Genomic DNA, 13,929 nt, shown 5'->3' on the forward strand with positions numbered 1-13,929 from the left:
GCTAGTAAGTAATAAAGGAAGTGTATAAAAAAAAAACAAGAAAAGGAACTAATGGAGTGTGTACTTACCTCTTGTTAACAAGATCACAGTGACTCAACACGCTTTCTGGTGAATTTCTTCAATTTCTAATTTCGTTAAATCCCGTCAAAAGTCAAAAGCCATAGATTGAGGAAATTGTGTAGTTAGAAAAACTCTCTTGCAAAGCTAAGCTCCTCCACAATTTTCTTTTTCTTCACACAAAGAAACAATTTCTCTTCACAAATATCAATTAATTAACATCCAATTTCTCTTTGCTACACAAAATTTGTCCCCACTTCCTCAATTTCTAAGCTTTCTGCTTTGTTGTATCTTTGTCCCAAGTTTATCCTTTGTTCTGGTTTATAGTTGCTTTTATCTGAATCATGATTTGAAATCAAGGAACTGTATGTGATTTTCATTGTCTTTCTCTTTTCCAAAGAAAAAAAAAAAAGAGAAATTCTTTTGGGGGTTCAGTAATCAGTGATTAATTGGGAGGGTTAGTGTTTGAGTGAGGGTCAATTGGTTGAGTTCACCATTTCCTGTGCCATTCTATTTATACAAGTTTGAGTTTGGAGGTTGTGCTTTGTTTTGGTGGGTTATATATGATTATCAGCTCTCTTACTTCCAATTGTTGGGGCTTATTGTGGTTGCGGTGCCTTTCTTAATAATGGAGAGGGGAATGAGAAGTTAAGAGGAGAAGACTGGAAAGTGAAGTTTCAAATTATCCATTCACGCCTTCTTCGTAATTTCCAGATGCAGGGTTCCAAGATATTAAGGTTTAAACTACTTGTCTTTCAATTCTTGTTCCTTTGAGGACTATAAAGCTTGCTTTTACTTTTTATTGTCTATAAGTTGAGCTTTTGCAACCACTAACCATTAGTTCTTTGTTTAACCCATACCTTTTTGTGTAAACTGCACAATGATTTTAGTTTGGAGATGAAGTAGTCATGTTCAGTTGTAGAGAGTGCAATAAGGTTTTAAACTCTGCAATCGCAATTTAGGCCTCAAGGTCAAGGTTTTTAGAGTTTGTGACTGCGTTGTGATTGCAATTGCGGCTGCATTTGTCCACATCGCAGTGACAAATTAAAACCACTGCATTCTTGTTTGGATTTCTCTGTGCTCTTGCATGTTTTTCTGTTATGGAGGAACATAAACCTGTTATCTCCACTTGTGAACAAGATCAACACGTGGTTGCTGCTGCTCAACACATTTTAAAGGCACTAGCAGCCAGTAAGAATGTGTCCAGTGACTTGAGAAAAACCCTCTTGGATGTTGAGTCCCAATTGTCCGCAATTTCCATAGTCAATGAGAGGAAAGGAAGGGGTATCAAGCCATTAGAGAACCGGCTCAAGTGTGTTGAAGACAAGGTAACGAGGTGGGTAGCAAACCCTTCCATGACATGGGACTCTAGTCCCAATCAGTCTTCAAACTATTTGAGAGTTGTTGGTGAAATCCAAACACTGATTCAGAGTTTGGAAAGCTTTTCTGTGGTGAATGATAATGGGAGGCAGAAGGAACTTCTTGAGAGAGCATATGCAGTTTTGCAGGATGCTATGTCAAGGCTTGAGAGAGAATTAGACCACATTCTTGTTGAACATAAGCAGTACTTTGAGCCTGAATACATGTCTTTCGATTCTAAAATGGATATGGCATATGATGAATCATTTCGTGCAGTGGAGGATGAACAAGTTAACGAGGTCAGCAGGAGTACCGGTTCTAGCCAATCCGAGGCCAACATTGTTGATCTGATGAATCCAGCAGTACTTGAGTATCTCAAGAGTATTGCAAATGTCATGTTTGACTCAAAATACCATCAGGAGTTCTGTCAGGTCTTCATTTCATCCAGAAGGGATGCCTTGGCTGAGTATTTTGTTATTCTTAAGATGGAAAAATTAAGCATTGAGGATGTGCTGAAACTGGAGTGGCAGTACTTGAACCATGAGATGAAGAAATGGATACGAGCCATGAAGATCATTGTTCAGGTGTATCTTGTCAGTGAGAAAAGATTGTGCAAACACATCCTTGGGGACTTTGGATCCTTTTATCAGTGTTGCTTTTCTGAAATTTCTCAGAGTTTTATGCTTCTCCTTTTGAATTTTGGAGAGGCCGTGGCAATGGGAACACACAGCCCAGAAAGAATATTTCGTTTGCTTGATATGCATGAGGTTTTGGAGCATCTTTCAGTGGATGTAGATAAATTGTTCTTTGAAGAAGTTGGTGCTTTTGTCAGAGGAGAGTTTCACAAGCTTCTAACGAGCATTGGTGACACTATTAAGTCTACATTTCTGGCATTCAGAAATGCTATTGCAACTAACCATTCAAAGACTCCTTTTCCTCAAGGGGGTGTTCACCATGTTACCAAGTATGTGATGAATTACATCATGACACTAGGTGAATATGGTGATACCCTTAATCTCCTTCTTGTTGAAGAATATTCAAATGATCCTGCAGTCTATAAACAAGAAACATCAGCTCTCTCACTGTGTCCAGTGGCCTTCTACTTTCGGTCAATCACCACAGCTCTAGAATCCAACTTGAGCAACAAGTCCAAACTATACAAAGATGTGGCTTTGCAACATATTTTCATGATGAACAACATTCGTTACATGGTGCAAAAGGTGAAGTGCTCTGATCTAAGCCACTATTTTGGAGACTGCTGGCTTCGGCAGCACACTGCTGAGTATCAGCGCGATGCAAGGTGTTATGAGAGGGTCACTTGGGGTCCAATACTTTCTATGCTTAAGGATGATAATTTGCCAAATTGTGTTTCACACAGAACTTTGGAGAAAAGCTGCAAAAAGTTTTGCAATGCCTTTCGTGAAGTGTACAGGACCCAGTCGGGGTGGTGTATCCAAGACTCTCAACTTCGTGAGGATCTACAAATTTCTGTTTCTCTGAAAGTGGTTCTTGCATACGGATCATACACTGGAAGAAACTCATCAAACATTGCAGATAAGTATATCAAGTACACTGTTGAGGATCTACAAAGTTATATTTTGGACCTTTTTCAAGGGTCGTCAAAATCTTTGCACTACACTCATCAAAGAAATTGAAGGGTCTTTCTTTCTTGTTTTGAGTTTCATTTTTCATAGACCATTGTATATTTTACTTGTCATATGAAAAAAAAAATGACATCATGGTCGTAGTTTAGCTAAGTAAGGCCATTGTGCTTGTTCTTCGTTGATATCAAATAAATTAATTTCTTACCTGTTGTTGGTCATTCGGATAAAAACGGAGACATTTTCTTCATGATAATGAAAAGTAGAAAAAGGAAGGAAGAGAAACAAGTAAAAAACAAGTGTTTTCTGACTTGCTACAAAAGAAAAAGGACTAACAAGTCTACCAGTGTTTGTTTACAAATTTTCCAATTTCATATTTATATACCGATATTTCCATTTTCTTACGGAAAGTAGTTTCATTATGTTTTAATAGTTTTTAAATAATGGGTGTATATGTTATTTGATAAATATACCAAAAATAAATGAAAAGAAACAGAAAAATAATATTATTTATTTATTCTTATATATGCTGTAAAGAATTAAATGTAATGCAAGAATAGAATTAATGTTATTATATGTTTATATTTAACAATTCTTTAAGAATATAATTGTTTATCAAATAAAAAAAAAATCTCACCTCTCTCTGTTTTCACCTCACCAACCAGATAGTTGAAGACAGAAATTTATTTTGGTTGTTTCTATAATAACGTGTCTCTCTCTTGGTCGGTCGCATTAAAGTTAAGGTCAAACTCATAAATATTCTATTCTAGTCAAAAGAAAATACTTTGTCCTTAATTAGTTTTACCAAGCCAAATTATTTCTTAATCACATTCCTAATCTCTTCTAGTATACACTTTTAGAGCATCTTTATTCAAGCTCTTTACATGACTAACCTACCTACTTTTAAAAACAAAAAGTCTCAATTAATGTTACTTTCAATAAATGCTTCATTAACAAATTGAATTTTGAAAATATAAAAGCTTTTTGCTTTTAGTTTTGTACAAAACTCGTCTCCACAATATCTATTCACCTATTTTTTACAGTTAACATCAATATATTTTATGTACCTATAGATATGATTTAATTTTATAATCTGAAAATTTTAGCATTTTAGTTTTCATTCGTTACAATTATACTTTTCTTTTTCTTTTTTGTTTTTCCTTAGTTTCAGACTCTATAAAATAAAAAATGTTTAGAAGAAAAAAAATATAATAAAGAAAAAAATACAAGAGCTTAATTGAATTTTAAATTTATCATAAATTTGAATATTTTTAATTAAATATTTTTCATTTAATTTTTTCGTACATATTAAAAGTGTGAAGTTTTGAGATTTATATAAATTAATATTGAAATAATAAAAATCACTTATTGCTTTCCATTAATTAAAATATTGTTTTAATATATAAAATTAATAAAATGTTCAAATATTTTTTTCCCTAAAAACTTTTACAAAAGAAATAAGAAAATGAAATTTTCTATAACTTAAAATTAATTTATACGCTAGTTAAAAATAAAAATTTAAAAATAAAATGCAAATCTACAATGTATTTTAGAACCTTAGTGTATGCACTTGAAATTACACCTTTTTGGAAGTATTATTTTATTCATATATGCTATTTATTTATACCAGTCATCAAGCATTGAAATAAAATAACATGTGAAAGTTGCAAAATAAAGTATTGCATGTATCATAAGCGTAATTTTTTTATTTAAATTTTGTAAATATAATTTTTAAATAAATATTGTAAAAGTAATGATATAAAAAAAATTATGTTTTTACATACTAAACTTTTGTAGCAAATTCGTTTTCTGAAAGCAACATATTTTTATAGTGGAACTACTATAAATTAATATCTCGAGATTATATATATAAAGATAGCAAAATAGGTTATCTTAACAACAATATTCTATAAACAATAAGAAAAAACTTATATTTTTATCAATATTTAGAAATTTAAGTATTTATCAATTATAATGAAATTTATTAAAGAAAAAAAATATAAATGAGAGGTTGAGTTGCATTTTTAATTTTTCTTAGGAGAGAATTCATTGAAAGAAGTTGGATATTTACTTAAGGGATATCTTTTAGTATCAATGAGAACATAAAAGACATTTCATCAATTGATTTTCTTAATAAAATAATGAAATATTCTTATCTTGTTGAAGTTAATATATTATCTTTCACTTTACATACTAAATTCACGGATTGTTTAGAGAAAATTGATTATCTTTATTGTAGAGAAAAAAATTTCTCCTAGCTTGCTCTAAATGTACATTTTTATTATACTTGGTCCAATATCTTATTTTTACTTTTATAAACAAACTTTTTCATCATAAATACTGAAATAACATACAATATTATGAATAATAATATTAAATAACATAACTTAAGATTGAACCTTAAATGAGATGACATTTATTCTAAGTATAAATGATACTTTATCTAGTGAAAAAAAGCCTTTGAAAGAAGACTCTACTACTTTGAAGAGGAGTATAATTTTCTTTTACACCTTTTTTTTAATAAAGGAAGTATAATTTAATTAAAAAAAATAGTAGCTTGGAATTGGAAATTCAATCATAATAATGGAAAGTTCCCATGAAGAATTGAGAGAAAATTCTCACTAAAAAATTTATTTAAATTTCAAAAAATATGAGTAAGGGTTTACAAAATATCTTTTACATTAAGAATCTGAGTCCAATCACTAATGTGGCACATCCAATAGCCCTATTAAAAAAAAACCAATGTCTAAAAAATCAAAGTCTTACTTACAAAGAATTATAGAAAACATTTGTAAGACGCAATACAAAAACTACAAAACATACAAGAAAAGACAATGTCTAATAATAAAATAACAAAAACAGATACAAAATTTCTATCCTTGATGTCATCATACATTCCAGGAAGAAAATTCAACCTCCTTATTAAACAAATATACAAGTATAAGTACCGAAAGTCTCCGTTAAAATAATCCAAAAATAAAAATTTATCTAATCTGATATTTGAATATTGTGAAAAACAAATATTTTATTATTAATTTGCTTTAAGATTTTTCTCTAGGATCAAAGACTAACCCATAAAATGCATCAAATAATTTCAATATAAATGCTCTCACTAGTAAAAAAGATTAGAACGCGTTATATTGTTTTTTTTTCTTGGCAACATTTGCATCATCTTCATTATGATTAGCAAAAGAATTAAACAAGTGAATGAGTCTCAGACAACCATGTAAGAGTAGTTATTTTTAGTTATTTTTGAAAGTGTATTGTTTCTTGTTGGAAGACAATGTTTTAAAGTGCCTATTTACTTGTTTATTGACCCATTTTGTATACCGTTTTATTTCAATTCTTTCAACTTAAAAGCTTTGTGGATCTCAATTTTATTTTTGTGTAATGTAAATAATAATAAAATTAATATGGTATAGTAAAAAATAGGTGAGCTTATATATGTTGGAAGTTTCACATCGACTAGAGATAAAGTCAATTTATAATTTATAAGTGGGTGCAAACCTTACTCTACAAGCTGATTTTGTAGAATTGAGTTAGGTTTAAAGTCATCTTCTAATATTATCAAAGAGTTATTAAGTTAAAAAGAAATAGAAGCTTTTTTTATTATACATATATTCCTATATAATTTAGAATAATTTTTTTTATTTTGCATTCTAAATTGAATTGAATAATTCATAACGTTTTTAAATTGTGCATTCTGAAATTTTGAAAGTTGATTTTTTTTTTTTTTAAATATACAAGGTTCAAGAAGAAATGCAGGAAAAAGCACCCAAAGAGGTCAGAAGAAAACAACCCAAAATTGAAGGCAGCATGACATGGAGGAATTTTTAACTAATTTGTGTCAGGGATTTAAGTTTGACCAAGTATGTCTGAAAAGCATGAACAAACATGGAAAGTGTAACTCCTATTTTCAACCAATAGGAAAACTTCTTCTCTTTAATGTCCTTTTAATTTTAAACTTCGAATTTTCTTTCAATGCAGAAAAAAAAAATCACTTTTGAGGTTTCGCTAACAGAATCCTAATTTTCTCAACAAATATGTGGTATATGAGTGTTCCTCTAAACAAAGTAAGGGGAATAAATAGGATTTTAGAGACACAACTTATTACAGAATATTGTAATATTAATATTTATAATTTTTTTTGGAGAAATGATTAACAAGAAAAAACAATTTCACCAAATGATAAAATTCTTAAATTATGATCACAATTTTAAACGTGAAATATCTCTACAAAACTGTTTCATTTTTTTTTATCATAGATTAAATTACTTTCTGGATTAAATACCTAATAATAATATTATACTCAAAAGCTATTTTATATTGTTGTTATGAAATATTTATGAGATTGATATTCTTAAAATTTAAGATGGTAGTAAAAGTTGCATCAATGAAATTTAATTTAATTTCGATTGTGTCACATCCATCGTATTTTAATTAATTATCTTAGTCTGTTCTTAATACATGCCCGCTTGTTTAGAAGATGATAATATTTTTATAGAGATTGCATTCATATATGTAATTATTATACATGAACAAAAAGAAATTGAAATCAAGTTAAAAGTCTATTAAAATGAATTTTTCCTTAATATATTAAAACCTTTAAATAAGTGACTTTTACAGAGAGAGGGAAAGTGTCAAAAAGCTTTGATAGTGAGAGAAAATTGAAAGAATTGGATTTGAATCACTGTTTTCTTAATCTAACTCTAAAATCCTTTTGGGAAGTTACTTTCAATTGGGTATACTTTTTTCCACAACATTAAGCAGCTAGAACATAAAAACAGTGCATAGTACCTGCACAGAGAAAATAAATAACACATTTAAGGCAATTTTCATTGCTTGAGGCTTGAGCTTCTTTAAGAAGCTTCACTCTAATTTAATATGTAATATGAATGAAATAATTTCAGATGCTTTTCCACATAACATGTCAACCAGGCATCTTTTCAAGGATAGAAAGAAGACTGCATGAAGCCTTCAACTAAGTCAAGTATATGATCCACATACAGAAATTCACTCAAGATTAAACCGTAAGAGTAAACTGTTTCATGTCATCATTTCAATCCCATCATACCACATTATTGCCATAAACATAAATTTCTCAATTTTACCTCACAGCGATCTGTCAAATATCAACACCTTAAAGCATAACTGATGTAAATAATACACATCACAGTAAAACGAGGCAACATTAAGTACACAGGTTTGTATAACAGAGAGGAAATCACTGTAACGACAAATCGGTAAAAATATGCTGGGAATTTATATTACTATACTACAATTACTATAATAAATATATACAATAATTCATATCAGCTGACAGTTCTGAAATTAGTTACCCCAAACAACAATGCACAAATGAATTGAAACGAAAAGTAATAAATTGGATCTCATTCTTCAAACAGTTTTTCATAAAACCTAAGAAATATTAATCAATAGACAAAGGAAAGAAAGGCACAGAAATATATCAGAAACAAACTTCACAAGATTGCAGCAATGGATATCCACTTCTGCACAATAGTCCCACAGAATTGGAATATCTATCAGCTCCACAACACCTGCTACATGCATAAATACACAACACCAGCAGAGATTGAAACTGAAAAAATAAAAGTTTAAAAAAAATAGTTTCTATGACACAGAAAATAACCAATGATTTGTTCCTTTTAAGAACAGTAGACAGAAGATAAAGAAAATGTGACAGAGAACACTGGATGCAGAGGTTTATCGATCGATTCATGATTGTGACGTTAAACAACAAAGTTCAGGAAGAGATCGATGAACCGCTGCCTCCAGTGTAACATGAAAACGTCTATATATATATATATATATATATATATATATATATATATATATATATATATATATATATATATATATATATATATATATATATATATATATATATTTTACCAATCCCCTTCACTTTCTCTCAAGCTCCCTCTTTCATATTACAACCATGTTTTCTTCTTCATCATGATCTACCCTTTGCCTCTTCCGTTTCCTCTCTGATCCATCTATATATATATATATATATATATATATATATATTGTAATATAATGTGATGAGAATGAACTCGGAATACGAAAAGTCGTCGTTTCAATGTAGTGGATGTCGTTTATATCTCTCTGTCTATGGTGGACTGCAGAGGCACGTTTTTTTAGAAGACACTCTTGGCAAAAGGTGCATTTTTTTTTGTTTAGTAGGGAACAGGAATTATGGTTTTACATTTTAACGCCTTTGTAATATTAAATATTTTGCACTTCGACTTCTTTTAAGCTTAAAAAAAGAACTAATTTACTATTTTATTTCAAAACGTTTATGTTTTGGAAAACTTTTTTTTTATAGTGATATTTATTTTGTAAATACCAAAAGAAAAAGCTTTAAAAAATAAGAAAAATTCAAGATTGTACTTTTACTAATATTTGTTCTCCTCTTTTATAGAGTAAAGTTTCCTTTTAATTTATTAGCTATCATAAATATAATCTTTAGTATTAAATTATTTTAGTTTTTATGTCAGTGTAAAATCGGAGTGGTTAAGCAGTCTTTAGAGATAGACCTAGTTGTTATGTTTATGTATTTATTGTTTTAGTTTTTTTAGTATTATTAAAATTATTATTTTATAACTTTAATTATAATTATGAATTTGTTTTCATAAATTAGGATTTTGGTTAATTTCTATACAACCTATCATTAGGAATAAGAACATTTAATTCTTTAACCTTAATTTTTGTTATTTTACAAAAATGACTGGCACTTACAAAATTTACAAAAAAATTAACAATGATTGTATAAAATAAATTATAAATACAAATTCAAGAGAAGGTAAGCTTTCTTTATTGGAGTTCATAGTTTGATTCTTGATTTTTTTTTTTTTTGGGTTAGGTATCTCTCACTCATAAGAAAGGTAGAAATTATTTTGATTTTTCACTGGTTCATCTAATAGCACATGCTATATTATTAAATCTCAATCAAACGAATTAAGATTTACTATGTAGATTAATATTGCAAGTTACAATACAAGTATTATTTTTTTTCATTTTGTAGTTGCTCTTGGCTCATATGTCTGAGTATTGTTTCAGAACACAGTCACTCCAACCAACATGTCAAGTATTTTTTAAACATTTAATCACTTTTTGTTATAAATCTAAGTATTGTTTTGGAACATAGATACTCTTGGGTAATTCACTAAGTATTGTTTTAGAACATAAATATTTTAGCATTATTTAACCACTTTTTGTAAATCGAACCTATTACTCTTCTTCTTAAAGGATGACTTGATATAAGTGTTGAAAAAAAGATATGTTACAAATCTTTTTCTGGTCATTGAACAACTTTAACTCATAAGGCATTCTTCCTTGCGAGTTTGAGCATCTTAAATGTAAATGATGCAATATAATGTGCTTCATGCATGCACTAAATGTTATTTTTCTCTTGAAGCAGCATCTCGATTGTCAATAGAACTTATCATACCTTAGTCAGAGTGTCTTTACTTGAAATTGTGTAAAGTGCTAAATCGTACAAGGTAGATAATCTTTTCCAAAATTAACAAGGTGTGTGTTAAGGAGTTGTTTGAAGCCCAACAACTTTAACTCATTTACCAAGAGATAATTATTATGACATAAGTTTTCACAAACCATTTTGGCAAACAAAGTAAATAAACATTCTCTACAACATAAAATAAACATAAAGATATTTTCATGAAATGCAATGTTAGCTTAAAATTGTGTGTACCTTATATGAGCACAACAATGCTTATCAAACTTAAAAGAGACTGTAATGTGTGTATCGTGTATTAGACAAATCACTTGTGTCTTACATGATTTATTGTGAATAAAAACATTTCATCTTACGACAAAGTATATTCATGTTATAGTTTGTTTTTTAATAACACTTCATCAAAATATAGGTTGTTAGATTTTTTTTTTCTTTAACACCTCTGGCTCTCTTGTATACCTAGCTCACTAAGGATTTAAAAGTGATCATTATTCCCTATGAAGATGAACCTTATTCTTTGATACACACCTTTGATATTAATGTTGATACACTTGTACAAAAATCGCGTACAACGTCGAATATTTTGGGCTTCTAATGGCGAATTCGTGAATGACGTCATATCAGGAGACGTTAAATTGACGTCGAATTTAAAAAATTCGACATTAAATTAACGTCGAATTTTGTTAATATATAATGTTAATCAATTTTTTTGTTTTTTTTTAATTAATTGTGATCTTTTTTTACAGCTCTACGAAACCTGAAAAGCAAAAAAACAACAAATTTCAGTTTTTAGTATTTTATAAAGCAAGAACTATGAACGTAGTATCAACAACAAACAACAATAACCAACAACAAACAAATTCAATCAAACAACAACAACAAACAAGTTCAACCAAACAACAACAAACAAGTTCAACAAATAAGTTCTTCAAAACGAAAACGAAAACTAACCTTCAAAAGGTGGGTTCGTCGGAATAAAGTGTCGTCATTGATGACAAAGAAAGCAGAATGCGCCTATGAAGAACAAAAGCACAAAAATAATCGGTCAAAACAAACGAAAATCATACATAAAATGCATTTGTATCAAATGAAAGAAAGATTGCATGTGATGGTCGTCAAACTTCGTTCGAGAAAAGTTTGAGAAGAAAAGAGGGTGTCGCGCGCTAAGATAAAGTGAATGAATTTTCAATCTCCCTCTCAAATTTTTATTGAATTCACTAACCTTTTGACGTCTAACGCTGGGGCATTCGATGTTTTATGTCCTTTTATGTCGAATTACAATTCTAAACGACGTTTAATAATTGTATTTATTTACAAAAATGTCACCGATCATTTTTAACGTTGGATATTCAGTGGTTGAACGTTAAACGCGTGACGTTATACGCTGTTTTAGTACTAGTGATAGAAATCCAAATTTTCTAGTGTTTATCTACCAAGAAAAGTTGCATTTGCACCAGATTCAAATCTCATTATGCTACCTTTGCCTTTATATTCTAGAAAGGGTTAAAATATGGCAGTTTCAAAAGACTATTCTTATCCTTTACTACACCCCTCAACCTTAATGAGATTGTAACATTGAACCACTCACTAAACCTTATTGTTCCATGGATAAGAAAAATAAAATCTTTTTTTGCTCCATGCTTTTTATGAGATTAATCCACTAAACCTTTCAACAAGTGATCAATTTGAAGACTGGAAGGATTACGAAGATGTCTTCGAGCTACAAATGATGACAAGGATGTTCTATCAAGAAGGTTGCCCACATGTATTTTTGTAGGCAAAGAATTATTACATCTTAAGACAATTGTTGATGCCTCCAGTTCCCTTCTTCACTCTTTTATTCTCAAGCACAATTAAGCTTTATGGGAAGCTAAGAAGTAGATCATTATGAGTATGTCATTTGGGTAAGCCTTTCTTGCCATCTTGACCGAACACTTCTATATTTCTTTTTTAGATGATGAAGAGTTAGATCAAGCTTATCTTAGGAAAAATGATGTTTAAATTTTAGAAAGAAAAACACGGAACATAAGTTAAGGAGGAGCAAAGTCTTGAAGATGAAGGCAAAGACAAATAAAAAGTAATTTTTGCTTTTATTTTTTAATTTTTAATCATGTAACAAACTCTTGAATAAAGTATGAATATGTTCATTCTTTTATTTTGTTTACATTAAGATTATTTCTTATTGATACGCGAAATATTTTCAATGATAAAGCTTGAAATTATGACAAATTTATGCTATAATTTGATAATTTTCTATTTGAAGGAGTATTAAACTTTTTTTAGAACACTATTTTATGAATATTTATTGATAACTAAAAAATAAAAACTAAAAAGTATTACAAATTAAAATTATTTTAATTCCTCTAACTATCACTTATTTATGCAAAAATAAATTATCCACAGAAATTATTTTTATCTATAAACACATACAACAAAGTTATTTGGATAGCCCTAAATAATAGTTCAATGTTATTGCTTACCTTTAACAAGACCAATAAATTATCACTATTCAATATCAACCAACAATGTTAACAAACAAATTTATTTACAATTCCTTAACATAGATTAAGTCATTATTTGTTACGAACAACTACAAATGTTGAATATCCTTTTCATATCAAATTTGACAACATATAACTTATCTTAACACTGATTTTGGCATATATCATGGCTTAATGACAAGAATTTAAATTAAGCAAAACATAACAACAAAATCATTCAAAAAAAATCATTGATTAAAATTTTTCACTACTCATTTGAGCATTTTAAGAAGAAAGTCATAAGCTGACCTCACACAATAAGTCTTATGGCTCTACATTAAGAAAAACATAATTATTTATTGCACATGATGATACATTATATCAAAATCATGAATCAATTTCTAACTATTCACTTTGCAAGTCTTAACAAATATGTACATCCAAAGTTTTAATTTATCATTGCAATTGTAATGCTTATTTGATTACAATATGGTATTATTATGTTATTGAATTTATGGAAACTAAAAACCCAATTAAAGGGTGAACAAAAGTTGTTAAGGATCAAAATTGATCATTAATCCTTAAATTTTTCTTTTGTCTTCTCCATATCTCATATGAGAAATTGTTCTTATGTTTTCAACTCAATTTCACATGTCATATTCAAAAGAATAATTTTACAAAATTTCAATAAAATATACAAATAAAATAATTTCATAAATGACATAAAGGAATACATTTAGTTAAAGAAGGGTAGACAATGAATATTATAAAATCCTAGTATGGTTGCCTTCAATAAAACCTCATGCCTTCTCCAACTTTCCAACTATGCCATTTATTTCTAGCATTTTTATCACATGTGAGTACATTGCTTAGCAATGTCAGCCATTATCTCAAGTGTCTCAATCTCATTCACTTCTTTTTATCTAACTTTACC

At 29.1% G+C, this 13,929-nt stretch overlaps 1 protein-coding gene across 1 annotated transcript; it reads left to right on the top strand.

Moving 5' to 3' along the window:
- Positions 1–88: 88 nt before the first annotated feature.
- LOC108329916 (exocyst complex component EXO70E2) lies at positions 89–3,238 on the top strand. Its single transcript, XM_017564299.2, has 2 exons — positions 89–794; positions 948–3,238. The coding sequence occupies exon 2, from the start codon at positions 1,158–1,160 to the stop codon at positions 3,069–3,071; it is 1,914 nt and encodes a 637-aa protein (XP_017419788.1). The 5' UTR covers positions 89–794; positions 948–1,157; the 3' UTR covers positions 3,072–3,238.
- Positions 3,239–13,929: the final 10,691 nt, after the last annotated feature.

The sequence above is a fragment of the Vigna angularis genome, chromosome 4 (genome assembly GCF_016808095.1).
Source record: "Vigna angularis cultivar LongXiaoDou No.4 chromosome 4, ASM1680809v1, whole genome shotgun sequence".
Lineage (NCBI taxonomy): Eukaryota > Viridiplantae > Streptophyta > Magnoliopsida > Fabales > Fabaceae > Vigna > Vigna angularis.

Coding starts and splice junctions, on each gene's coding strand:
- LOC108329916 (XM_017564299.2), top strand. CDS start 1,158: ATGGAGGAACATAAACCTGTTATCTCCACTTGTGAACAAGATCAACAC.